Here is a 26,358-nt window from a genome sequence, read left to right as displayed (position 1 = left end):
AGTTTGAGGTTCCACGAAGCAATTTTATTTTCCTTCTTGTAAATCATGACCAGCGATAAATAATGAGTGAGTGACTCCCCCAGTGAAGAAGTTGCGCATGAGTACCCCATTCCTCAGGGACCCAGAAATCCCAGCCCTTCCCCTATCGTCCCCCCACTCTCCCCACCTCTTCTCTTCATCTCCCCTCTCCCTGGGCAGCCTCAGGCCTTCCCAGCCAGCTCCTAGCAACATGCCCATGGTTGCCTTAGCAACGGAGAGTTCTCTACCGGCCAGCCGGCTGGGCCCAGTGACTTCTCTCACCTTTCACCAGGAAGATCCCAGTGACTCAAGCTTCGGCAGGCCCCTCCTGCCTACGTGGTGATGTGAACACACATGCCTGCGCGGACACACAAACCCCTCCGATTAAACTACTAATTCTCAATCTACTCACACCCACACCACGCGCATCCCTGGTGCCTAAAGAGTTGCTGGGCAACCCCAAACAGGCCTGGACACGCAGAGACCACAGAAAGACCGGCGCACAGATACTGTCTCCGGCAACGCAGACGCAGAGACCCACACGTCGGTCAGACACACTGGGTGACACACATGCGCACGTGAACGAAGTAAGACCAAGACCCGAGAAGATGCCGTCCTCTTGCCGGTGGCCAAAGCCATCAATATGGGGCCCTTGAAAACACTTAGGTCGCTAGAGTCTGGGGCTCCAGCCTCATGGTTAATGAGGATTCTGCTAGCTCCCTTGTGCCAGCCTAGCGTAGGGGGTAGCCTTTGTCTTGATCAGTAAGTGACCTGAGACACAGCCAAGAATTCCCCTTCTCATATTCCAGAATGTTCTGGTCTCTCTTTGGTCAGGCCGGGCCAGGCCATTCAGGGGTAGGAGAAGCCATGGTCCGGGAGACCACATTACAGCAATCCAAAGTTCTTCTCCCCTACTTCAGTGTCCCTCCAGGGTCCTGCTAGGCCTAGCCTGGGCAGAGAGGTGTCCCTACTTTTCTAGAACCTTGAATACTGAGCTCCAACAAGGAGATGCTGTGAGGCCGCCAGCCTCAAGCAGGAACAAGCCTGGGAACCTTCCCCATCCCTCCCAGGATTAGCACCAGTCCAGACCCTTTACGTGGCTTGTGAGCGCTCCGCGGGCTCAGACTTGGGAATCGCTGCCCACACCTGGGCTCCAGTCAGGTGCAGTGGGACCCCTGACTCTCACAGCTCCAGAGGCAGAGCTAAGAAGAATCTTCACGGGGGCCTTCATTCGCTTTGCTGTCCATCCTCTCCCCCCACCCCAGTCGGACGGGAGGGCCATGGGCTCAGTGCCGCACAAAGCGAAGAGATCGAGAGTTGAGCAGGTCTTCGGGGTCAGGGAAGACAGAATCTAGACGGAAGCCGTGCTCCAGGGCCACCCGCAGCACCTCCTCCAGGAAGCCTGGCGTGCCCACCACCTCCCGTAGCTCTCCCGGCTCCCCAGTCCACAGAGGCTGCAGCCCCAGTCTCCTATACTCCACCTCGGGGAGTTCCGCGGGACAGGGGGCCCACTCCAGACGGAAGTGTGGGCCTCCCTCTGCCCTGTTCTCACCGGCCACCCCAAATCGCGCCCGCATGGCGCCCAGGCACTCGGCGTCGGTGCAGAAGATGTTGGCTCGGAAGGTCTCCACCCGCACGGAGCTCAGCTCATAGTGGTGTGGGCCCCGGCGAGCAGAGAAATGCACCAGGCGGGGGCTGGCGTCTACATCTGCGTGAAGCAGGGCGGCTGTGGGTACAGGGCTTCCCCGAGAGGTCTCCAGTTCCCGCAAGGCATCCAGGAGGGGCTGGATCTGGTAGAAGTCAGCCTCTGCTCTGAGAAGAGCTGTCTCCCCATATCCGCGGGGCAGGTCCAGGCGGCCCAGCCGCAGGAAGTTGAGGATGTGCCGGAAGGCCTTGCCATCTCTGTCGATGAAGTAGTGGCCACCTCCCTGGGGGTTGAGGTTGGGGGGTATGGGGGTGCCAGCCCTAAACATGGCCCCCAGCATGGAGTCTGGGAAGCGAGTCAGGGTCTCCAAAGTGGTGGAATATAGTGTGCCCCCCACATTCAGGGTCACAGGGCCCCCAAAAGAGGGGGGCGAAGAGGGCACCGGAGGAGGCGAAATTTTGGGGAGTACAGGAGACACCGAAAGAGAAGAAAAGGCAGAACTCTCGGGGTGTGGGCAGAATTGGGTCATAAAGTTCAGACTGTCTCTGGGTTGGATGCACAGGTTGGAGCACAAGGCAGTAAGATCTGGGGCTCACCCCAGCTACCTTGGTAGTGGGGGACGGTTTCCGGTCACAGACACGACCGAAAGCTTGAGAGAACGGTTGAAAAGCACAGAAGCCAGAGAGGGCAAGGAGATTGCGGTCCAGACGCATTCGATTCTGGGCGGAGGGTCAGCAATTCCTCTCGGAGGTCTTCAGACAGCGGGCTTCCGGAATCCAACCAGTAGGTGACGGTGGCGAGCACAGGCCGACACTTGGAAGTGCCCAGCTTCCGAGTTCTCGGGGAGATCGCTGCTGTCGCCGCGGGCGAGTCCACGCACGGCCCCGGGGGCCAGTCGCAGGCCAGGCCTGGCCCGGCTCCGGCGCAGGTCTCAGGAGACGGAGGCGGGGCTGACGCGAGCGGGCGGCGGAGGTGCCTCCCTATCCGCTGGGGAGCGGGGATGCGCGCTCAGCGCGAGCCGGGACCACCGGAGGGCTCTGCTGGAAGCAGGCGGGAGTCTCGGGACCCGGACGCCGCCGCCTCCCCGGGTGTCGCCGCAGCCGCCGCAGTCCTCTCCGCCCCCAGGAAGTGGCCTAAGGGCAGCGGCCGGGACCCTTTAAGGGACAGCCCCGCCCCCTTGGCGCCCCGCCCCCCGCCCCCGCGGTGCTCGCGCGGCCTGGGTGGAGGTGGGGGCCGAGAGTCTGGAACTGGAGAGACGGGGCGGACGGGCCGGACGGGCGGACGCGGGCGGGGGTGGGGTCCGGAGCGTGACTCAGGTGCGTCGCTCCGGATGTGGCCGCGACCGCCCCGCAGGCTCTCAGGTGTGCCCGACCTCACGTCTGCAGCTCGGCCCGGGGCTCGAGGCCCGGCCTTCCCGGGCTTGGGGGTGGTGCCCTCCCAGTCGCTCCCGTCGGGAATTCCCGAGGGGGCGGGTGCTGAGCCGCCGCATTCCGGGGATGCCTCCGGGCCGGGGTGGCCGGAGCCAGCCTCTCCGTCCCGGCCTGACGCCAGCTGCCCCCTACGGGAGGCCGGCCCCCCAGCCCACGCGGGCGGCTTCTCCCCGGCCGGACGCGTCTGGCCACGTCGCCCGAGCCCGGGAGCCCCGCCCCAGGGCCGCCCGGTGCTAGGGCTGCGGCCGACGCCCCCGCCTCACTGTCCGGGAGTGGCCCTCGCGTGACTCGAACTCGCAAACCCCCACCGCTCCCGCCGCCCGGGGGCCGCAGCACCCAGCCCCTAGCCCGGCCCGAGGGGGGCTTCCTGCAGAGGAACCACGAGGGGAAGCTTAAAGCACAGACGCTTTAATGGCCCAGGGGCCGGCGGGGGTAGGGGGAGAGGCGGCCGGGGGTGCGGAACCACGGAGGCCTGGGATCAAAGCGTGTGGAGGTCGTGACTGCGCCGGCTCAGTTTCTCCGGGTCGTCCGACGCCATGAGGGAGAAGTCTCGGAAGATGTCCAGATACGTCTCGTCTCCTGCGGGGAGGGAGGCAGGGCTGGGCGCTCCGCGGGCCGGGCCGGAGCGCTGGCTCGCGCGTTCTTCGCGTGCTTCCGAAGACGTGCGCCCTCGCATGCGCCCAATGCATATTTGTGGAATAAGTAATGGAATTGATCAATGCAGCCGGGCGCCGCCGGGCAGGTCCTTCAGGGGCCAGAAGCCCAGAAGTACAGTGTGGGGCGGGCCTGGAGGAACTTTACCTGTCTGGCCCTGGGCCGCTTCGACCTCTCTCATCTTTGCCAAGCGTAGCCTGAAGGGGAAGGAATTAAGGCCCCAGTGACTTTCTCTTCACTGTCCCCACTCCAACTTCCCATCCTCTGAGCTGGGATTGTTTAATTCACCTGTCCCCCGGGGTCCAGTGCTTAAAGACGCTTAACAACCACAAAGCCCCTCACTCGGGAGAAACTCACCATCCGTGGACCCTACCCGCCCCCCCCTACTCCACGCCCCAGTCTACACTCGGAACAGCCTTGGTGCGCGACGTCCGGGAGCTGGCCCGCTGCTCCCCGAGCCCCGCCCAAATGCCGGTCCAGGTCCCAGCATTAGCTCCGCCCCAAGGTGGGTAGGGCAAGCGCTAGCCCCGTCCCCGGGCAGCCTCACAAGGTGACGATGTCAGCGTTGGCCGTTTCCATGGCGATCGTCAGAGGGTCTTTGCCTTCAGAGTCCCGAGCTCCCAGATCGGCCCCCCGTTTCAGGAACAGGCAGGCCAGCCTGGAAAGGATAGCCAGGTCCAGCCGGCCACTCACCCCACCCGCGCCCTTCTTTACCGCAGCCATCATCCCTGCCCGCCCCTACCCCGTGTGGCCCAGAATGGTTGCATGGTGGAGCGGCCCCCGGCCGTGGTTGTCCGCTTGGTTCACGTTCGCCCCGTTCTGGAGGAGAAACTCACAGGCCAGAAGAGAATTCTGCATGGAGGGGTTGAGAACGGGAGAGAAGGTGGCATCTTTAGAAGCAGACCAAAGATGTTTTAGGATGGGGTCAGTCCAGGGGCTGGGGTAGGGCTGTGCCAGGCTCTGCTAGAGCTCTTCAGCTGTATTCGTATGTTAAGTCCACAGCACAACCTCACGAGGTATGTTATCCCTATTTCACAGATGAGCAAACCGACGCACAGAGAGGTTCAACCTGTGAATAGTGGGATCCTGGATTCAAACCCAGGTTGTCTGCCTCCAAATCACAACCTTAGCAACCAGTTTCTCTCGCTTATCATTCCTTTTGGGGTGGGAGGAGGGATAAGAGCTGGGCCCTAAGTCAGAGTAGGGGTCAGAGGGAAGGAGCCTAAGGGTGGGGTAGGGAGGTCAGCGGGACTCACAGCTGCTGTGGCCTGGATCAGTGGCGTGGCATTCTCCTGACTGATGTTGACCCAGTTGACATCGGCTCCGTGGGCGAGGGCATCGGCCATGGTGGGGAGGGATGGAGGGTGCCCAGCAGCTCGAAACAGCAGGGCCCCAGGGTGGAGGCTGCCCAGGTCATCGGACGGGGGCTCTGGTGGAGGGAATCGGCTGAGTCTGGTACGAAACCCTCAGCACAGTCCCCAGATGCTCTAATGGGCCAGGTCATTCCTCAGTTGTGGGGAGGCCCTCGGGACTCCGGGGACTGCAGTGGGAGGTGGTGTGGGTGTGTGTGCAGGGCCCCTAGGACATGGGGCACGGATAGCATCATTCCCCTCTCCCTGTTCAGCTACCTGGACTGCCTAGAACGTCACAAGTGAGCGGACACTCAGACTCAGCTTCCAGGTTCCCTCCGCTCCGGCCGAGCTCACACCCTCCACAGGCCTCTGGGGCAGCGAGTTCTTTCTCACTCCTGAGTTTTCTCATGCTGTTGAGACCCTCCCTGCTTATCCCCAGCCCTACGCTCCTTCCTGTTCTTCACTTATGCCCTGAAAATCTTGCCTTGTAAAAAAAAAAAACCTGTGCTGGTGTGGTCTGGGCCCCCCCAACACTGGCAAGGGGAAGGCTGGGGCCTCGTGCTCTCAGCCTCCTCACCGGGCCGGGCAGAGTGCTGGGCACTCAGCCGGGCTCCGTAAATGTCCGAGCAACGCTATACCTGGCCTGGATCTGAGGCTCCCCGGCCGGGGCCTGACGGAAGGCTTGGGGGGCAGAGGAGGCTGCCCCCTGGGGGGGCCCCGGCCACCTCTTCGCCCCCGAATCTCAGGAAGCTTGGTCAGGAACTTCTTCTCCACGTATTTGGCATGAATCCAGGCCTCCTTCTCCTGCCTGGCAGAGTATGGCGGGGAAGAGGGGGACCGTCTTCCCTCCTCCGGTCCCAGACCCTCTTCCTTCCCCGCAAGTAGGCAGCCCCCGCACCTCCACCCCGACCTCACCGAGAGCAGCTGGGCCCTGGCTTCTTCACGGCCATGGCCTCCACACGGGCCTCGTAGATCTGGTTGATGACGACATTCCCCAGCTCGCGCATAAGCTTCCAGCGGCCCAGGCAGAGGCAGAGAGACATGTGGGAGGGAGGTGAGTGTCTGAGCCCTAGGGGCCCTGCAGCCCTGCACTCACCCCGCCCCCGCTTCTCATCGGGGCACCCCAAGTCACCTTCACCAGTTCTGGCTCCCACGAGTCAAGGGTCAGAGACCGGACTTTGGAGAAATGAACCCCGAGGCTCCTGGACGGCCAGAGTGGGAGTCAGGCCCTCTGTGAGGCAGTGGGCAGAGGCGCGCAGGGGCCACGCAGAGGCTCTGGCCCTGCTCACCGGCCCCTCTTCTCCTTTCTCCTACAGCTCAGGTTTAGGGTTTCATCCTCTCCAGCCACTTCCCTTCTCTTGCCCTGCTGTTCCCCTCCTTCCACCAGACGGACTCAGGCGGAGGGCCTCCCAGACTTGCTGAGGCCTCATGGCCTCTCCCCTTGCTCTGCTGTTCATGGGTTCCCCTGCCCTCAAGAGCCCTGACCTCACACCTCCAGTCACGCCAATACACTCCTCTGGCCGGACCAGGACAGGGTGACCAGTGCCAGCCAGGGCAGGGTGGGAGGGAGGAGCCTGAGCGATGGCTCTAGCCAGCCCCCTCCCCCTCCCCCAGCCGGAAGCAGGGGCGGGGAGTGACCTGTGGATGCCGGAGCACTGGATGCAGAGGGTGACGCCCAGGTTGATGCTGGCCCACTCCGGGGCTGGCTCACGGCAGTCACAGCACTGGGCATTGCCATCCACGCTCTGCACCTGGGCTGCCACGTGCCCAACTCCGCCGGGCTCCCTTCCCCAGGCCATCCCGCCACAGCCCAGGGTCGCCGAGGAGCTCCTGGCCAGGTATCCCGAGCCCTGGGGGAGCCAGAGGTAGACAGAGAGTGGCCATGGGGCCTGGGGAAGGGGTGCCTCCCCTCCCGGGGCCGCCTGGCCCTGCACCCCCCACGTGAAGGCACCTGGCCGGGCCCCCGGGGGCTGTCATCGAGGCGAGCCTGGCTGAAGGCTGTGGCAATGCTGCTCTGCACGGCGCTGACCCACAGCTGCAGGAGGCGCTCAGAGTCAGCCTGCAGGAGGCAGGACCTGGGCAGGAGCGGGGAGCAGAGGGGGTGGTCTGAGGCCCGGGGAGCCAAGAGGCAGGGTAGGCTGGCTGACACACTATTTAATTGGTCCCAGTTGTCCTGACATAAGAAATACCAGCTGAACAGAGATTTGACACCAATCGGTCCGATCTTTCTAAATATCCCCCATCGCCCTCCCCCCTCCCCCCAGGACACCCCCCAATACTGCCCCCCTATCCAACCATGGAAGGGATAATGCCTGATGCTACATGGGGGCCTCCAAGATGCCCTCAAGATCGGCCCGCCTTCCCGTTGGTAAAGCTTCAGACACGTCAGGCGTCGGCACTCACTTGCTTGGGGACACGACCTCGAAGCAAAACCTCCTCTCCGAGTCCGGGCAGAGCTTCACGGTGCAGAGACGGAGGTCATCCACCACCACGGTCACGGGGTCCTGGAAGGGGAAGGTGACGAGGGGCAGCCGTGCACCAATTGCAGCAAGGGCTGTGTCCCTGGGCCCCGGCCTCCGGGCCCGGGCCTGCCTACCTTGTACTTCTTCTGATAAACCAGTTGGTTGCTCTGAATAGTGAACCAGCGTCTGGGGGAGGCGGAAACAGAGTCGTGGACGTGGGCGGCATCGGGACAAGCTCGGGACAGGGACAGCGGAGAGGCTGTGCCCTCTGCCCCGAAGGCCTGTGCTGAGAGAGCCGGGCTGACCCTCACACCTGGTCAGCGGGGCACAGGGCTCTGCGGGGCCAGGACACGGAAGGCGGCGCTACTCACACCGCGGACAACCCAGATTTGATCATTTGTGAAGACAACTTTCCAGCAGATGGCAGTAAAATGCTTTTTCCAATAAAATTAGTCTCCTATAATTTTTTTAAGTTTGTTTTTTTTTTTTTACACCCACGTGGGGCTCAGACCCACAACCCCGAGATCAGGAGTCACAGGCTCCACAGACGGGGTCACCAGGTGCCCCGAGTCCTTTGCCACAATTTTTTTGACAGATGGAAGTTTCTCATAGAAGGGGCTCAGTTTTCCGATTTACGCAAATATCCCCAGTGGGAAGGAGCCGAGTCAGAGCAGAGGACCCCCTGCTCCGCACTGCCACGGCCCCTAAGTCCCTACGGAAGCCGACAAGGCCCGCTCGTGGTGCACACCCCCGTGGGCTCCCACTTCACGCCCACCCCGTGTCTTCCTCCCTCCCTCTGTCCACACCCCGTGCCCCTCTCTGTCCCTCGGACTCTCCCAGTTTTGGTGCTGGCTCCTCCTCCTGCCGAGATCATTCTGCCCCCAGATGTCCTTCAAGTCTTCTCTCAGAAGTCCTCACCTGCTCAAGAAGCCTGCCCCAGCCACCCTATCTGGAACTGCAGCCCCTCCCCAGCTGTCCGCACCCCTTGCTTTCCTATGTTTCCCCGCCTCGCTCTTTCCTTCCAACATAACAGAATTTACTGGGTGTCTTTGTCGATGGGACGTAAGGTCCGTGGGGGCAGCGGGTTTTGTCTGTTTTTCTCACTGTGCTAAGCGCACTGTCACCACCCAAGAAACGTTGAATTGAGCGGGTTTGGGTGATTGGGGTGCCTCCCCTCACCTGCTCCAGGTCTTAAATGCGTTGCTGGCCCGCTTGAAGAGATGGCCTTCCAGGACCAGCCCACCAGGCCCCTCCTTTAGGCTTGGCTCTGGCTCCTCCCCACTGAGCTCCTGGGGGCACAAGAGGGTCAAAGGGCAGCTGGAGCAGGCAGAGGCCCATGCCCCATGGCCCCAGAGGCCTCACCTTCTGCTTCAGAAGCACGTGTCTCTGCTCCATGTCCCTCCTCTCGCGAGCCGAATTCAGGACCAGCTGGTGCAACTGGGCGGACAAGAGGGGGCATTTCAGACGTGCCCTGGTCTCCACCAACCAAGCCAGGCCAGGCATCTCAGAGTCCCCTCCTCTCCCTCCACCACGGCCTGCCCCTCCCCCCCCTTCCCTGGGGCCCCACCTGGGCGCCCAGTTCCCTGCGATAATGGGCCAGCCTGTCCAGCTCCTCGTGGCCCTGCTGGAAATGGGTAGCTTGGGCCTCCACCAGACGCAGCACCTGGGCGACAAGGCGGGCAGGGGGCCGAGCTGACAGGGGACTCCTCTGTCTTTTCCTCTTCCCTCCTGCCCCCATTGGCAGGCTCCTCTCCACCCCGCCCTCACCACCGCTGCAACTCACGAACTCCATGATGTCAAACTTCCTCTTGTCCTCAATCACGTTGATCTGAGGGGCCCCAAAAGACCTCAGGTCAGTCTTGAAAACACAGCGCCCCCTCCCACTGCACACAGGGGCCTCTCCAGCCTCAAGGGCCTGGAGGCCCTGGGATCCCAGGGTAGGTGGGGGGGCGGGGCGGGGCGGGCACCTGCAGTGCATAATCCAGCGCTCTCCCCTGGTACCCGGCCCGCGCCGTCTTCAGGGCAGTTCCTGCCTCTTCTGCCTCCTGGGCCCGGCGCCTGGGGACCTCCGCGTTGTGGATAAGAGCAGCCTCCAGGCTCTCGGCCCCCCTCCAGAAATCCCGGCGGGCCTCTCGGAAACCCCGGAGACCCCTGTGGGAGAGGGGAAATGCAGAACCAGATACCCCTACCCCCCCCCAGAGAAGTCTCAGGCGGAGGCCCACGCGGGGCCTTCCGGTTGGGACCCCAAGGGACTCCAAGGGGGTGCGGGGATGGGAGACAGCAGTCGGACCACCAGAAACCCCCGACCTCACAGCTCCTTGGTTCAGGGAGGTCCCTATGGTGACGGGATGAGGGATGGAGGACGGGTTCCCTTCCCCACTCACTCCTTGACCAGGGTTTGGATTTGCCGCTGCAGCGTGTGCTGGGTAGCATCTAGAAGCTCCTGGGGGGTGGGGGGAAGCAGAAATGGGCAGGTGAGGGTCAGGCCACAGTAAGCCCTGCTCCCCACCACCAGGCCCCCCTGCTTCCCCCTTACCGCGTGGCTGTCCAGCTTGTGCCTGAGGCTCTCGGTGAATTTGTCCAGACACTCCTGGGCACGGAGAGGCAGAGAGAGAGTACCAGGCGCAGGCCGCCGTCTCTGCACCCCGCCCGCCAGGATGTCTCGGGCCCCAGCCCCAGCCCTGCCCAGGCCTGGGACCTGGAGACCTGGAAACCCCAGGCCGACCCTCCCCTCCCGGAGGATCTCTGCATTCCAGACCCCAGCCCGCTCTACCTACCGCCATCATGGGCTCCGGTGGACCCAGGCGGGCCAGGTCACAAATGGCAGCAAGGAAGGTGTGGCCAGCGGCAAGGTAATGGCGCCCACTTTCCAGGAGGCCATTCCCCAGCTTGAGCAGCTAAGAAGCAACAGGGCGACGGGGCGTTATGCCGATCCGTGCCGGCACCCCCACACTGGTCCCCCGCCTCTCCCTTCTGCAGGACTGTGCCTTCTTCCCAACCTGGCCCTTGCTTCTCTGCAGCCCAGCTGGGCGCTCCCGGGCTTCCACACACCTGCTGCTTCCTCATCTCTGCGTCTTTGCTCCCACTGCTCCGTGCCCCGCAGAAACTTCCTCCCAGCCCCTCACCAAAGCCAGGGTCAGCTTCCCCTCCAAAACGTCTTTCTCTGTCCCCTGCCATGTCTCCTCCCTGCCCCAACTGCCTGGAGCCAGCGCCCCCCAGGAACCCCATCCTCGTGCAGCGTCTGGCTCGGGGATGAGTGCGCCACCCGGCTGCTGGTGGCTGGTGGGCTCGACAGTCCCTCCTGTCTGCAGTCGTGCCATTCTGTGCTCACGGAGCATTCCCCTCAGAGAGATTCCTTAGTCATCTGGCCATGGGGCCAGGGCAAAGACGGCATGTTAGGGTGCTCCATGAGCACCCATTCGTCTGGCCCGAGGAGGGTCCCTTTAGGAAGAGCCAGGCGGCTGGGTCAGAAACCAAAGTGAGGTCTCCTGACCTTGGGCCCTAGTTTGGGAACCGCTGCCCCGAGGTGACACCAGTTGCTCTGGCCTGAGTCAACACGGCTGGGACGGGGTAAGAGTCTGTGGAGCCCTTCAGGTCAGCCCAGGGGACAGGAGACCAGCAGGGAAGTTGTGCGTGGAAATCCCGGGGCAGCAGGGGCTCAGAAAGCTGGGGCCGTGGGCTATCAGTGAACTTTCGATGAACTGAAAGACACTTTCAAGGGCTGACGAAGGCTGCCGGGCCCGAGAGCTGGACTTGAAGGTGGCCAACAGGGTCAGTAATGGTCAGGAAACCGGCCACAGTCCAACCTCATCAGATGTCACCACGAGCTGTCTGTGATCAGGCACCAGGACTCAGACGCTCGCAACTTCACTGGGGGCAGCTGGGGCCCTGAGCATCTGGGTTTTTTCTACCCACCACCCTTTCCCTATAGGTGAGCTTTTCTAAGACTGAACTAGGGATAAACTGGTCCATCCATGCAATGGAATAGCGCTCAGCAACGGAAAGGAACGGACTATCCACGTAGGAACTACTCATACTGATACGTAACAACCTGAACGGACGTCAAGGGCACAGTCTGAGAGAAGAAACAGAGAGAGCCAACCTTGAGAGCTCACATACTGTGTGGTTTCACTTATGCAACATTCTAGAAATGACAGGAGTCTGGAGAAGAACAGATGAGTGCTTGCCGCGGGTTAGAGAAGGCGGGGAGCGTATCAGGATCAAGGGTCGCACAGAAGAGTGCCTTGTGGTGATAGAGAAGTTTTGTGCCTTTTTTCCCTTTTTCTTTTCTTTTTTCTATTTTTTTTTCTGAGAGAGACTATGCGAGAGCGGTAGAGGGGTAGAGGGAGAGAATCCTAAGCAGACTCCATGCTTAGCACAGAGGTGGACGCAGGGCTCGATCTCACGACCCTGAGATCATGACCTGAGCCGAAATCAAGAGTTGGACACTTGACTGACTGAGCCCCGCAGGTGCCCCAGGAGTTTTGTGTTTCGAATGGGATGCTGGTTACAAGAACCTATGCATGTGATCAAGTGCCATTGAATTATGCACAAAGACTCTGGAAAATGAGTACAGTCGACCTTGAACATGGGTTTGAACTGCTCTGGTCCATTTCTAAGTGGACTTTTTTCCGATAAATATTTTCTCTTCCTTACGATTCATTGTTTTCAAAATTTTGTTTACTTATTATTTTTTTAAGTAAGCTCTACATCCAACATGTAGCTTTTTTAAAAAAAGATTTTATTTATTTGAGAGAGAGAAAAAGAACACCAGTGGGGGGGGGGAAGCAGAGGGAGAGGGAGAAGCCGACTCCCCTCTGAGCAGGGAGCCCGCCATGGGGCTGGATCCCAGGACCCTGAGACCATGACCTGAGCAGAAGGCAGACACTTAACTGAGCCACCCAGGCGCCCCACCCAACATGTGGCTTGAATTCACGACCCTGAGATCAAGAGTTGCACGCTCTACTGACTGACCCAGCCAGGTGCCCCTCTTCCTTGTGATTTTCTGAATAACACTTTCCTCTAGCTCCCTGTATTGTAGGAACAGTATATAATACATATACCACACGAAATACGCGTTCATCAACTGTTTACGTTACTGGTCAATGGCGGGCTATCAGTAAACTTTTGGGGGAGTCAGGAGTTACATGTAAATTTCCGATGGTACGGAGGGTCGGCGCTGCAAACCCTCACGTTGTTCAAAGGCCAACTGCAGATGCAAAACAGGTAAAATCCAAGTAAGGTCTGTAGACAGTTCATCGTATCGTGCCCACATCAAATTTCCTGGTTTTGGTAACAGACCAGCATTATACAAGAGGCTGCCGTTGGGGGAAGCTGGGTGATGGGTATGTGCGACCCCCCTGCACAATCTTTGCAACTTCTCGCAGGTCTGTAATTAACTCAAAATAAAAAAGCTTAGGGGCGCCTGGGTGGCTCATTCGCTTAAGTGCCCGATTCCTGATTTTGGCGCAGGTCATGATCTCGGGGTTGAGGGATTGAGTCCCATGTGGTGGGGGGGGGAGGGGAGAGGGTCCACACTCAGCAGGGAGTCTGCTTGAGAGTCTCTCTCCTTCTCCCCGCTTGCACGCACTCTTTCTCTCTTTCTAAAATAAATAAATCTTTAAAAAGAAACTTAAAAATAAGGAAGTTTATATAAAAAAATGTGTATCTATTCATTGGTCACCTGCTAAATTTCTGACTCCGGTAGAGGCACTGGGGAAGGAGCAAAAATAGAACATAAAAGTGCCTTCATGGCACTTAGGTTCTGTTGGGGGGCGAACAAACAAGAACAAAAATTGGCAAGCGTGACAGACACACTCTCAGACCCCGGATGGTCCCCTCTCTTGCATCACCCCCTCCCCGCCCCCCAGAGCATGAGATATGCAACTTGATTCTACCCAACAGAACATGGCCAAGGCCACAAGACAGTGCTCCCATGATCAGGTCATGCCGTGGGGCAGAGGGGACAGCCACGCGGCTCCTGTGGCCGCATTTCGATGCACACTGATGCCACCTTGGCAGCACCCACCAGAGAGACCCTCCCGCCGGCCTTGGAGAAGCGAGCCACCATGATGCAAGCTGCCCAGGGCCAGGGCCACGTGGCAGGTGACCGTGGGCAGCCGTGAGCAGGTGGAGGCCTCAGCAAGCAAGGAGCCGGGGTTCGCCAACACCCCCACGAGCTCGGAGGGGAGCCCTGAGCCTCGGGTGGGACTGCAGCCCGTGAGCCCGTGAGCAGAGGACCGGCGGGGCTGCGTCCACCTCCCGAGCCTCGGACGCTGTGCTAACAGGCGTGAGCTGGCTTCAGTCACTATGGTTGCAGTAACTCCTTAGACGGCAGCAGAAAGCGAATGTGGCAAAAAAAGACATCCCACGTGGGAGCGGGGCGAGTGCTGTAGAGAAAAATCAAGCCGAGGACGGGGCGGAGGCGTGCACATCTTATGAAGAGTGGCCGGGGAGGGCCTTCCTGTCCCTGGCTTAAGTGCCTCGCTGGTTTATCTCCCCAAGGCCCTCTGTGAGCTCCCTGGGGGCAGAACCGTCTTGCCACCCCTGGAGGCCCAGGGCCAGCGTAAGGCTGGGTTCACAGCTGACCCAGGAAGCCCACAGGGAGTTTGGTCTTCCAAGATCCTGTGCTCCTTGAGGGTACGGAGCCCCTACTTCCTTCTCTGTAGCCCCCACAGTATCTACCCACACGATTAGCGTTCAACAACGCTTGGAACTCATTGGCAGTCTCCAGTTTTCTCCCTGGCCCCGCCCCTCTCATCTTAATGCCATCCTGGGCCACCACTCCATGTCACCTTTTCCAGCCGGGTCTCCAGTTCCGACACCTCGGCTTCCACCAGCTCAATGGAGGCTCTGGGGAGAGAGGGATGGGGTCACGGGAACACAGCTTGGGTCCATCGGGTCTGTCTGCCCCAGGAAGGTTGGGGTTGGGGGTTCGTGGGTAAGGGGACAGACAGAAAAAGCTGATGGGTGAAGAGGACCCGACCACCCGCCCTCTTCTGCTCCCTCCGTCTGCTCAGTGTGGGAGCCAGTAGGGCGCAGGCCCGAGCAGGAAGGGTAAAAGGAGGGTGGATGTGGTGAGGGCAGGAAGTTGCTAACCGCCCCAGCAGGTGCTGGGGGAGGGGCAGGGGTCCCCAGGAGCAGGAGGAGGGAATGTCAGCTCTGGAGGTAAGAGGGGCTGGAGAGGCCCCCTCTGCCCAGAAAGGGGGTGGAGAGCACCAGAGCCTGGGGCTACGCAGCACAGGTGCTGCCCTGGCCCACTAGCGAGCGCGGATCTTGTCCCTTTGCGAACTCATTCCCTGGAAGGACATCAGGCCTGGGGCAGGTTGTCTGTTGTGTCCATAGTGTCTGTGTGTGTGCGTGTATGTATTGGGGGGGTCAGATCTCACCCCCTGTGCGCCCCAGACCTGTACACACTTACCGGAAGCGGGGTGAGTCCTTGAGACACTCCTCGAAATCCAGCTTGACGGTCATCTCGGCTTGATTGTCCCCGGGGCCGGACGGGTGGGAGTGCAGGTGGAGGCGCTCCCTGCCCCGGGAGGGGTTGATGAGGAAGGAGGAGGGGGTCCTCCCTGGGGAAGAGCCTGGGGGGGGGCTCAATTCCTTCCCTGAGGGTAAGGGGTGTCCAAGGAGGAGCTCTCACCTCACACTTGCTGGCAGCGCTGGGAGGGGCAGAGGCGGGGCCAGGCAGAGAACCCACAGCCCCGCCCACCAAGACTCTGCTGTCCCCTTCCTACCCGGAGCCCTAGTCCCTCGGCTACTTTCTCCTCTGGGGACAGGGTCTGGCAGTATAGGCTCAAGTCCCGATTCTGACCCTCGGAGGTTATGGGGCCCTGGGCAAGCTCGCTGATTCCTCAGTTACTTCATCTGGGAGATGGGGACGATGATCCCTCACCCAGGGTTGCTGGAAGAATGAAAGCTACTACTTTTGGTCAAGATGCTAAAGGTAGTACATTTAGGGTTGGCCGAGCCACACCAATCGCTGTCACCCTGCTGCACCCGGGCCTTCTGGGCCTCGAAGGCCCTTGCTGAGTCCAGTCCCCCAGGCTGCTCCAAGCTTTCTTCTCCGCTCTGCCTGCTGTGGTTTCCTGTGCGCCGAGGTCCCTCCCTCCTCCCCTGTCCTCAGTGACTGAGCAGGCCCATCCTCCGCCAACGATTCCTGGCACCCAGACTCCTGCACTTCTCTTTATTGTCCACCTCGAGGGTGGTGAGGGCTGGGAGAGGCTTGTCCCCACCCCATCCCCGGCTGGCTACATTTTCCATTGTCTGCTTTCCTCCTCTTGTGTCCATCGAAGCCGCAGGGTTTCGTCTGGAGAGAGAAAGGACTGGGTCACTGGCTTTCTTGTAACAGATGGGAGATCTGGCCCGTGTCCCCCTGAAACTCACTAGAACCTACCCACTCAGGCCCTCTCCCTCCCTGGCCAGCCCCCGCCTGGGCTCACGTCTGCATTGGTTTTGGTGTGGGGAGTGTGGGCTGCTTCCAGGTTCCTTCTCCAAGCTCTCCGGGCTTCGCCAGTTGAGCCCCTTGGATACCAGCCACCGACACCAGCCTGAGTCTGCTCTGTCTTTGGAGGACAAGGCAGCACCTAGAGTGGGGTGTGTGGCAGAGAGGAGTCAAGGAGGAGGTGTGGGGCCAGCAGGTAGTGCCAAGCTGGAGGGGGTCCCAGCCCCTTCTGAGCACCCCCCCTTCCTCTCTGTACAGCATGGGCCTTACACACCAGGATGCTTGGGGCGGCTCTTAGCATCTGTTGCCCATGTACCGGTATGCAAAGGAGGGGGGATGGGGGGATGGGAGCTGGCCAAGAGCCAGCCATTGTGGCCTGGTGCCCTCACCAGGCTGCCATGTTGGCACTGCCAGGGACTCTTCAGAGGCCCGGCGATCCTGAACGGGGCTTCCTGTATGATCCAGCAGACGGACCTCAGTGCTTATGGGATTCTCAATCACCCAGTTCAAATTCGTGGAGCCTGGCAAGGATCAGGGGATCAAGGCTGGGGCACCCATCAGGCTTCTGGTTGTCAGCAGCCCCTGCCCCAGGCCAATCCAGCCCAGCTCTCACTGGCCTGCTGCGGAGGCTCGTCTTCGGGGTCCTCCTCGAGCTCTGGGTGGGGAGAGCACCTGAGGTACCTTCCTTTGCTGTAATACTCCTTGCGTTGCACATCGACCTCCTGGTCTGACACGACGATGGCTGAAGGTGGGGACTGATTTCTGAAGGTAGGGGAATCTGAAGGGTCACCCCAATCACTCTGAGTCTTACGGCCACCGGGGGCCTCCAGGATCCCCAGGTGTCCATGATGCCCCCCCTGCACAGGGGAGAAGCTCCCGGTTCTCCTCTCCATCCTATGCCCTCCTCCCATGTTAGGAAACGCCAGTGATCTCCCCATCCCCCACGCCTCTCTTGGGCTTCCTGAGGACAGTCGTGCTGAGGACCCCACCCCAGCTGCCTTCTGTCTTCCCCCGGGTTCTCCTCCCATCGCCTCCCTCTCGGGCACCACGGCTAACCCTTGACTTCGGGGACGTGGTTCCTGGTCACCAGACCAATCTCATCTTTGACTCCTCTGGCCAGCCCTCCCGTCCAGCCTCTCTCCATAGGCCTGGGCTCTGGGTCCCACATCACGCTCCGACTGCTGCCACCCGTACTGGTGCCAGCCCCGTTGCTGTGCTTGCTGTTACTGAAGGGAAGAGTTTTCTGAGCCTTGAGGAACTTTCCTTCATCGTAGTGTGACTTTCGGTGCTTGTCAAAATCACTGGAGTCTGTGGGCCATTGTAAGAGCTTGGCTTTCCTGCCAGGCTCCTGCCGAGGGTTCCCTCTGACACCCCCTTTCCACTCAGTCCCCACCCCTCATCTCACATGTCTTGGAAAAGCTGTCTGAAGACCCTGAGCTTCTGTTATCACCGTACTGCAGGACCTTGGGGTAGAAATTGTCCATTGTTGCAAACCTGAAGGGGAGGGAGACTAGTTGGGGGCGCCAAAGGGGAGAGGACAGGGGGCCAGGGGGTAGATGGGGCCTAGCTGGCTGACTCCCCCACCTTGGCCTCGGTCAGTCCTGATGGGAATTGAAGTACCTCCCATTTTGGTGGCCAAAAAGCAGAACGGGCTCTGACCCCAGAGGTGGAGGAAGGAAGAGGCCCCACATCCCTACTGATCTCTGGCGGGCCTCTCACCTTTCTGCCAGCGCCTGGGGAGTCACTGCGTGAGACGATGCCCCAGGCAGGTCCTCAGCACCGTCCTGCAGCCTGCGGAGGAGGGAGGGAGCAGTGCTGAGAGGCAGGCAGCACCAAGTCCCTGAGACCTCTCTGCCTCCCCCACCCCCTTTGAGTAGGGAGGGGGCTGGGCTGGAGGGCTAGGGCTGAGGGCTCAGCACCTGTAGTAGGGGGTGCTGGGCTCATCCACCTTCATAAATCCGTAATCCTTGTCAGCGGGGTGGCATGTGGCCAGGATATTCATTTCATCCCACCGCTGGGACTTTTTCCTGGAGTAGGGGAAGGACACAAGAAAGGGGGAGGAAGCCTCCCAGCGACCTCCTCTTCACAGCCCTCCCTCCCTCTTCCAGTCATCCAAAAACTTTTCCTCGTACCCTCCCGTCGTGTCAGGGGCTGAGGAGCCTGCGGATGGGGGTTACACCTCGTGATTATCGTGTACTGTGTAGCCAGCGTTTATCGGGTACCTGCTGCCCTCCCAAGGCCTGGGACCTCCGATTTCCCACCCAATTACCCGCAGTTGCTCACATTTCGGTTCTTAGGACTCCACCCCTTTCCCTAGCTCGGCCCCCGCCGGTGTCCGGAACCCCTCCCTCCGGGCTCCGCGCGCCGGGTGCCGGCTGAGCAGGACTCCTTACTTCTCCGCACTGGGGGATTTCTGCATCAAGATGGAGGTGCTGTTTTTTAGGATACTGCGGGGCCGGTCCTCACAAGGTTTGTGGGGGTGCAAGCAAGTTGGCCCGGAGCGCGGTGGACTGCATTCCGAGTTGTACACCCCAGAGCCCCCGGACCCGGGGCTGCAGGTCCCGGATACACTGGTTCCAGGGAAGGGGGCGTTTAATCCATCAGGGTAGGTGCGGGACCCAGCGCTGAGGTCCGCAACCTCCCCAGGGTGCTGGTTGGGCCCGGAACCGTGGACTGCTACCCCCCCGGAGGGCCTGCTAGAACCGGGACTGCAAGTTATGACGCCCCCAGCGTGCAGGGAGGGCCCAGAACTGTGACACAGGACTACGCCGGAGGGCGGCCCGTCGTCTGCCTCGACTCCTCGGACTCCTCCTGGCACACCCTTGCTTGCCTCTCCCGGGGATTCCCCACTGAGGCCGCCAGCAGTCCCCAGAGCCTCCTGCTTCTCCATGGCCCCACCCGGGGGCCACTCTCAGTTGTCCCGCCCCGCCTCCAGGTTCCACATAGCCCCGCCCCGGGGCCCCGCCCCCACCGCGCCGGGCTGGGGATGCTCAGCCCGGGTCCCCTTCCGCTCCCTAGAACCGCGGCCCTGGAATCAAGCTTTATATAGGGACCCAGGGCTAGGGTTGCCCCTCCCTCTCTGTCCCACCCACAGGCTTTCTTCCTTTGTCTCTGGGACTTGTTCCCGCCCTTCTTCCCCATCACCGCCTTCATCCGAATTATCCAATCATAATCAGTGGTCCTGGTCATGGGGCCAGAAGCCTCAATTGTGACGTCACAGTCCTCCAACCTCTGCGCGAGCTCGGAGAGTTGGGCCGGGAGCTTGTTCATAGCTCGGGAGTTTTGGGGGGAGGCCGTCAGGGCCGTTGCTGTAAACCACCTACCAGGGTTTCATTGGACTCTATCCGTGGCTTTAAGATTTAAGGGTTTGGCTGGATTGGAGTTCAAGGTGGGCTTATTTGGAAATATCGCGAGGCTTTTTATCCCACCCTCCCCCCCAAAAGTCGGCCCGTTTTGCCTCTCACGAGATGTGATACAAAGTGGAGGGGTGGTGACACCGTCGCGAAACATATCCGATCTCGGTGGAGCGCAGGCAGAGGTTTTCATTTATAAAACTACCGGGTCCCTTCTCTGAATCCTACGGACGCCGCTCACCCCGCTGCAAAGGGTGCCGAGCGAAGGGAAGACTCCTCCTCCTCTAGCCGTAAAGCGAATACTTCAAGGTGTCGCCTGCTTCGGCGAGGGCGGGGTCGTCGGAGCCGCTGTCGCAAAGCTGAAAGTGGGGGCTAGCACCCCCCTGCGTCGTAAAGATGCCTGCGGCGGTCGTTTCTTCCACTGTCGCAAAAGCTCCCGGCCCAAGTCTGCACGGCGGTCGGAGCCACTCCGTCACCTCGCCGTGCCGTAAAGCAAGCCTGCCCGACCCCGTCGTCCTTCCGTTCCCACCGTGGTGGTCATTAGTTCCCTAGCCCGGGATGCTCCATTGCCCGGCAGTGCCGTAAAGCATACCCGGCCCCAGCCCCGAGTCCTATTCCCTCCGGGTGTCTGTGCACCGCGGTTGCCACGGTGCCGCCAAGCGCGGCTGTCGCGCGGCCCCGGTGTCAGCGGCGATGGCGGCGGGGTCGGGTGGGAGTGGGGGCTCTGGGGGAGGCCCCGGGCCGGGGCCGGGTGGGGGTGGGGGCCCCGGCGGGAGCGGCGCAGGGTCGGGGTCCGGCGGGGGTCTGGGCAGCGGCGGGGAGCTGCACCCGCGCACTGGGCGCCTGGTGAGCCTGTCGGCCTGTGGGCGTACAGCGCGGCGGCAGCAGCCGGGCCAGGAGTTTAACCACGGGCTGGTGTTGAGCCGGGAACCCTTGCGCGATGGACGCGTCTTCACCGTCCGCATCGACCGCAAGGTGCGGAGCGGGGCCCGCGGAACCGAAATGTGGAGGGTGGTGGGAGGGGGCGAGCGGGAGACACGGAGTAGTAGCACAGCCAGGCCAGCCCACATCGCCGGCTACCGAGAGGGGACCGACAGACCGGGACACCGGGTGACGGGCAGGAGGGGAGCATGGAGCAGAAACCTTCGCTCTGACGGGGAAAGGGATGAGGAGAACTGGAGTTTCCTCAAGACCCAGGAGCAGCGGAGCAGGGACACGGGGCTTCGTCCCCAGGAATGGTTAGGGACCAGATCTCCCGGAATCATTTCTGGGAGGTGGAGGATGGAGGGATGTCAGGGATGTGATAGGAGGAGAGGGGAGAACCAGGGAAAGAACCAACCATTGGAGGATAAACTCGGGCGGAAAGATGGGTGAAGAGAGATACTCCTGGAGAGGGAGGTGTGCATGCCTGTGATTTGGTGAAGAGGCCAGGTGCACAGGGATGGAATTTGGGAAGAGGTGGGATCTGAGTGGAGCCAGAGCCTCGGAGAGAATCAGGCCAGGGGGAGGAGGAGAGTGGTGTATGAGAGCTGTGAACCCCGGGTGCTTGAGGCCACTGCCTCCTGGAGTTTCTCGTCTCAGGAGAGAAAAGCCAGTTAGCTGTCGTAGATGTGGGAAGAGGGGGACATGGCTGTCTGTGAAATGTGGATTCCTAGTGGTGGGAGACCCATCGTGACCCATCCTGAGCCTCTGTCCACCACCCTTATCACAGGTCAACTCCTGGAGTGGCTCCATTGAGATTGGGGTGACGGCACTGGACCCCAGTGTGCTGGACTTCCCAAGCAGCGCCACGGGGCTGAAGGGGGGCTCATGGGTAGTGTCGGGCTGCTCGGTGTTGAGGGATGGACGTTCTGTGCTGGAGGAGTACGGTCAGGACCTGGACCAGCTTGGTGAAGGGGACCGTGTGGGCGTGGAACGCACAGTTGCCGGGGAGCTGCGGCTCTGGGTGAATGGGCGGGATTGTGGGGTGGCTGCCACGGGCCTTCCCGCTCGTGTCTGGGCCGTCGTGGACCTTTACGGCAAGTGCACCCAGATCACCGTGCTACCCCCTGAGCCAGGTTTCAGCCCCCCTACTCCCATCCCCACACCTCCCCTTGAGCCCTCCGCGCCCCCCGAAGATTCCGCCTTGACTGAACAGGGGACCTCTGGGGATGAAGGTGAGAACACAGCTAGGGTAGTGGTGGAGGGGTGGGGCAGAGGGCTGAAGGCATGGGGGAGACAAAGTGACCAACGAGGCTGGGTGTGAGCAGGGTCCCTCAGACCCCCCCCCCCCGAATCTGTTGAAGGGAAAAACAGGGACTAGAGGAGGGGGGTCTCCTGGCTGTGGGCCCTGCAGCAGGGGCTGAACCCTTACTCCCCTCCCATCCTGCCTGGTCCCCAGCCTTCATGGTGTCCCCAGCGCAGGCCCGGCCGGAGACGTTTCCTAACAGCCTTGAGTCGCACAATGGTGAGGGCTTCCGGGAATCTTTGGGAAGGGGAGTGGGAAGTGAGGTGGTTGAGGGGAGGGGAGGGGCCTCAGGAGAGGGCTGGGGGGAGAGTGGTGAGCCTGAGAAGAGTAGAGCCTCATGCCAGCTTCCCTCCCCCGTCCCGCCACCCTAGACTTTGCCAGCATGGAGCTGTCCGAGGTGGTGGGCAACGCCATCCTGTCTGCCTACAACGGGGGGCTCCTGAATGTCAACCTGAGCTCCCCGCCGGCAGGGGACGGACTGGGGTCTGGCGGTGCCGCCACCTCGCCCATCCTCACTTCCAACGATGCCCTGCTCTTTCACGAGAAGTGCGGGACCCTCATCAAGCTTAGCAACAACAATAAGACCGCCGAGCGCCGCCGGCCCCTGGACGAGTTCAACAATGGCGTTGTCATGACCAACCGTCCGCTCCGGGACAACGAGATGTTTGAGGTGTGCCAGCTCCCGGGCTCTGGCTGGCGCTTCACCCTCCGGGAACCAAAGACGGGGCTGGACCCTTGACCGTGGCAGTGTGGGGCCCAGGGAACAGCCAAGGGCCAAGGGTCCTTTCTCGGCATTTACACGCCCCGCCTCCCCCTTCTGCTGTCGCTCCCCCCAAGATCCGCATCGACAAGCTCGTAGACAAGTGGTCGGGCTCCATTGAGATCGGCGTCACCACCCACAACCCCAACAACCTGGAGTACCCAGCCACCATGACCAACCTGCAGTCAGGTACCAGCCCCTGGCAGGGCGGAGGCCCCTTCCTAAGGCGAGGGAAGCCCGGGGCCTAGCTAGGGTGTCCGCCTTCCCCCAGGCACCATCATGATGAGCGGCTGCGGGATCCTGACCAACGGCAAGGGCACTCGCCGGGAGTACTGTGAATTCAGTCTGGACGAGCTGCAGGTGAGGGGGGCGGGGCGCAGAGTCTGGGCCGCCGTCCGCGGCAGCCCGTCACCCCGCATCCCTGCCCGGGCTCCACGGTCTCCGCCGTGACCTAGAGCAAGGCCTCTGCTCTGTCGCCTGAAGGTTCCTCTGAGAAGGCAGGGTTGCCCGGTAGGTAGGCACTGAGATTTTGGAGTCAGAAGGTCACTTTCTCTCACTGTGCAGCCGTGTGGGGTAGTGACCAGAGGCAAGAAACTGGCGCGTTGTCTCTGGTAGGTGGGCTTTCTTCCTTTTCCCCTTTTCTTCTAACGTCTGAGCCGAGCCCGCTAGTGTTCTGTAACGTGCTCGGAGAGCTGGGTGAGGCGATGTCTATAGGGTGGCTTCCCGCCGTGAGCATTCGGGGGCTCAAGACTCCGGCGCCTTGGGAGCTGTGCCCCTGTGGCCGGGGCTGGTGGGAAGGCCTCGGAGCCCCTCTGTTCTCAGGGGCCCCAGGACGAGTCTGGCGCCTGCTGGGGGACGGACTCCAGACCTTCGTCTCTCTGCCTTGGCTAGGAAGGCGACCACATTGGTCTCACGAGGAAGTCCAACTCTGCCCTACACTTCTTCATTAATGGCATCGACCAGGGTAAGGGGGCGCCCAGAGCGGGCCGCTGGGCCAGGGCTCTCGGGGGCTGTCTCTGATGGTGGTCTCCCCGCCTCCCCGCCGCAGGCGTGGCTACCCCACTGACGCCCCCGGTGGTGTACGGGGTGGTGGACTTGTACGGGATGGCAGTGAAGGTGACCATCGTGCACAACAACAACCATAGCGACCGCCTGCGCCGCAACAATGCCATCCTGCGGGCGCTGTCCCCCGAGGGCGCCCTCCGCCGCACGGCCCCCGCTGCTCAGGCAGAGCCCGAGCGCCTGCTTTTCCACCCCAACTGCGGGCAGAAGGCAGCTATCACCCACGAGGGACGCACGGCCCTGAGGCCCCAGTATGGCCCATGGGGTGGGGAGAAGCCTGCAGAAGGGGCTCTATGGGGTGGGGGCGCGGAGAAGCATGGGGGAAGAGGGATTCTGACCTGGGGAGCCCTGGACAGAAAAGGGGGCAGCCTCGTGGAGAGGGAAGTTTCTCTGGTTGACCGGGGGCAGCAGGCGTCCGGTGGGCAGCGCCAGGCGAAGCTTGGGCGTGCTCGGAGAGTGTGTTCATGCCTGAGTCCCCGATCGCTGTCCTCAGTGCCACCGATGACTTCAACCACGGCGTGGTGCTGAGCAGCAGGGCCCTGCGGGACGGAGAGGTGTTCCAGGTGCGCATCGACAAGATGGTGGACAAGTGGGCCGGCTCCATCGAGATCGGCGTCACCACCCACAACCCTGCCTACCTCCAGTTGCCCTCCACCATGACCAATTTGCGCTCCGGTGAGCTCCCAGGGAGGGTCCCAGGGAGGAAGCTGCCCCCAGAGCCCTGGCACTTGGTCCCCAGCTCTGTCTTTACTGGTCCTGCTCGTGACGACTGGTTCGGGGGCTGAGCACTGAGCCACGTGGATGGGGCTTGTGGGGTGTGGGACCTGCAGAGTTTTCTTGCCCGGCCCTGGGAAGAAAGCTGGCCGTCAGACAGGGCAGGCCGGGCCAGCGGCTTTGGGGAGGGGCGTGGGGACTGCCGTATAAAGGAGCGGAGCCCTGGTTCCCGCTCACGCCCTCTGCCGCTCCCTGTCCCCCTAGGAACCTGGATGATGACTGGGAACGGGGTGATGCACAACGGGACGACCATCTTGGACGAATACGGTCACAACCTGGACCGCCTCAAGGTGGGAGCGCGGGGTACCGCTGGGCCTTGGCGAGCAGGGGTGGGCACGGCGGGGCGGCTTAGGACCAGCCCTCACGGGAACTCTGCCTGACTCCTCACTCCAGCCCCCCTTCCTCCAAGGCAGGGGACACGGTGGGCGTGGTGCGGCGGGAGGACGGGACTCTGCACTTCTTTGTCAACGGGATGACTCAGGGCCCTGCGGCCTGGAACGTGCCCCCGGGCGTCTACGCTGTCGTCGGCCTGTATGGCCAGGCGGCCCAGGCCCCATCGTGGACGACGTGGGTGAGGGCCGGGCCGGGGCTGGGGGCTGGGGCGGCCGGGGGCCTCGGAGACCCCGGAGGCCTCACGGCTGATGACTGCCTCCCAGAGGTGCCGCCGGTGCCGGCCACTCCCGAAGGGACAACCAGGTGTCGCCCAGCTCCCCGTCGTCGGGGCGGGGCGACCTGCGCTTCCACCAGCTGCGCCCAGCGCTAGCGCCGTCATCGCGGGGGCACGCGCCGGCACAACTGCCGAGCGAGTTCAACGACGCCATCGTCATCTCCAACCGGTCGTGTTCGCGCTGGCGCGCGCCGCCTCCTGCTGCCCGGCCTCAGCACGCCCGCCGCGGGGCCTGGCTGACTGCCGCTGTCCTGGCAGGGCCCTGCGGGACGGAGAGCTGTTTGAGATCGTCATTCAGAAGATGGTGGACCGCTGGTCAGGCTCCATCGAGGCTGGTGAGGGGCGCGTGCGAGCTTGTGTGTGCCAGGGGGCCGCGGCCTGCCTGCTGCGGGGGGCTCGGCTCTGACCTGCCCCTGCCTCCTGCCAGGAGTGACCGCTATTCGGCCGGAGGACCTCGAATTCCCCAACACCATGACGGACATCGACTACGACACGTGGATGCTCAGGTTCGGCTGCCGGCTCTGGGGCCGGCCCGCAGGGCTGGGTGGGGCGGGCACGCATGCGGGAAGCGGGGTTTGGGGCCTGCGGTGGCCCTGGACGACGACAGGCCTGAGGGCTCTGGCTGCCCCTTCCCTTTGATTCTGGGAGGCCCTCCCACGTCACCGCGCACCCCCAGCCGCCCAGCCTTCTCTCCTCGGAGGGGAGCCCCTGCTTTCCTCGGGGGGATCCCAGAGGCGTAGGAGACAGCACTGGGCCTCCCACCCGGATCAACATGCCGGTCCGGGGCCTGGAAGGTTCTGACGAGGAGGGAGCGCGCGGGGGCCTGCGTGGGGGGAGCCGGGGGCTCAGCGGCCCCTGCTGTCGCCCCTGCAGCGGCACGGCCATCATGCAGGACGGGAACACGATGCGCAACAACTATGGCTGCGACCTGGACGCGCTGGGCACGGGCGCGCGCATTGGGATGATGCGTACCGCCAAGGGCGACCTGCACTACTTCATCGACGGCCAGGACCAGGGCGCCGCCTGCTCAGGCTTGCCTCCGGGTAAAGGTGACTGCTCGCTGGCTTTCGGCCTGCCAGCCTCACGCCAGCCCAGCCCGGGCCGTCCGGCCTCTGACGCCCTCCTTCTGCACGCAGAGGTGTATGCGGTGGTGGACCTGTACGGCCAGTGTGTCCAGGTGTCCATCACCAGTGCCACCGGCCCCATGGACAACAGCCTGGCGACCAGCAACACCGCCACCGAGAAGTCCTTCCCCCTGCACTCCCCAGGTTCGGCTGGGCCCTGCTTGTGTGCTGTGGGCCTGAGGGACGCAGTGTCCCCGGGCGGGGCGGGGGATAGCTGTTCAAGGACAAGGCCGCCCAGGCAGCTGCAGACGGAGGGCAGGGAACAAGCCAGGGTCCGAAGCCCCCGGGAATGGGGGAGGGGGCTCCCCTGCCGCCGCACCCGGACGCCGGAAGCTGGGCACGTGGGCTTCGGGAGCGGGTCTGGCTGCGGGGAAAGGCGTCGGAGGA

The 26,358-nt window shown here is 62.3% G+C and overlaps 4 protein-coding genes across 7 annotated transcripts in view; 1 reads left to right on the top strand and 3 right to left on the bottom strand.

The window, feature by feature from the left end:
* Nucleotides 1-2: 2 nt before the first annotated feature.
* KCTD11 (potassium channel tetramerization domain containing 11) lies at nucleotides 3-2,801 on the bottom strand. The gene has a single exon (XM_008687955.2). The coding sequence runs from the start codon at nucleotides 2,190-2,192 to the stop codon at nucleotides 1,305-1,307; it is 888 nt and encodes a 295-aa protein (XP_008686177.1). The 5' UTR covers nucleotides 2,193-2,801; the 3' UTR covers nucleotides 3-1,304.
* Nucleotides 2,802-3,485: 684 nt separating this feature from the next.
* On the bottom strand, nucleotides 3,486-15,484 carry ACAP1 (ArfGAP with coiled-coil, ankyrin repeat and PH domains 1). The gene is made up of 23 exons (XM_040629942.1): nucleotides 15,204-15,484; nucleotides 14,982-15,089; nucleotides 14,356-14,413; nucleotides 10,339-10,458; nucleotides 10,098-10,151; nucleotides 9,946-10,004; nucleotides 9,529-9,712; nucleotides 9,345-9,389; nucleotides 9,129-9,224; nucleotides 8,924-8,998; nucleotides 8,741-8,850; nucleotides 7,696-7,747; nucleotides 7,503-7,603; nucleotides 7,051-7,174; nucleotides 6,738-6,949; nucleotides 6,232-6,301; nucleotides 6,015-6,109; nucleotides 5,738-5,907; nucleotides 5,004-5,176; nucleotides 4,490-4,599; nucleotides 4,295-4,405; nucleotides 3,895-3,944; nucleotides 3,486-3,672 (listed from the first exon to the last, which is right to left on the bottom strand). Exons 2-23 carry the CDS (start codon nucleotides 15,032-15,034, stop codon nucleotides 3,572-3,574), a joined length of 2,223 nt encoding a protein of 740 aa, XP_040485876.1. The 5' UTR covers nucleotides 15,035-15,089; nucleotides 15,204-15,484; the 3' UTR covers nucleotides 3,486-3,571.
* Nucleotides 15,485-15,732: 248 nt separating this feature from the next.
* Nucleotides 15,733-19,325, bottom strand: LOC103660352. Of its 4 annotated transcripts, none has more exons than XM_008687952.2 (9): nucleotides 18,398-19,322; nucleotides 17,924-18,031; nucleotides 17,724-17,795; nucleotides 17,410-17,498; nucleotides 17,061-17,312; nucleotides 16,618-16,782; nucleotides 16,394-16,525; nucleotides 16,003-16,146; nucleotides 15,733-15,869 (listed from the first exon to the last, which is right to left on the bottom strand). In XM_008687952.2, the coding sequence occupies exons 1-9, from the start codon at nucleotides 18,892-18,894 to the stop codon at nucleotides 15,811-15,813; spliced, it is 1,518 nt and encodes a 505-aa protein (XP_008686174.2). In that variant the 5' UTR covers nucleotides 18,895-19,322; the 3' UTR covers nucleotides 15,733-15,810. The 4 variants fall into 4 exon arrangements, with proteins under 4 accessions (XP_008686174.2, XP_008686176.1, XP_040485877.1 ...); XM_008687954.2 differs by having other exon boundaries at nucleotides 18,137-18,541; XM_040629943.1 differs by having other exon boundaries at nucleotides 18,288-18,541.
* Nucleotides 19,326-20,050: 725 nt separating this feature from the next.
* Nucleotides 20,051-26,358, top strand: part of NEURL4 (neuralized E3 ubiquitin protein ligase 4) — a 13,317-nt gene continuing 7,009 nt past the window's right edge. Inside the window, 10 exon segments of the mRNA XM_040629941.1 lie at nucleotides 20,051-20,332; nucleotides 21,069-21,513; nucleotides 21,738-21,803; nucleotides 21,956-22,254; nucleotides 22,422-22,533; nucleotides 22,616-22,704; nucleotides 23,236-23,308; nucleotides 23,393-23,657; nucleotides 23,900-24,081; nucleotides 24,385-24,470. Of these exon segments, the coding sequence (XP_040485875.1) occupies nucleotides 20,051-20,332; nucleotides 21,069-21,513; nucleotides 21,738-21,803; nucleotides 21,956-22,254; nucleotides 22,422-22,533; nucleotides 22,616-22,704; nucleotides 23,236-23,308; nucleotides 23,393-23,657; nucleotides 23,900-24,081; nucleotides 24,385-24,470 (1,899 nt within the window).

This window comes from Ursus maritimus, unplaced genomic scaffold (assembly GCF_017311325.1).
Source record: "Ursus maritimus isolate PB19 unplaced genomic scaffold, ASM1731132v1 scaffold_14, whole genome shotgun sequence".
Classification (NCBI taxonomy): domain Eukaryota; kingdom Metazoa; phylum Chordata; class Mammalia; order Carnivora; family Ursidae; genus Ursus; species Ursus maritimus.
This window is presented reverse-complemented; position numbering and strand designations above follow the sequence as displayed.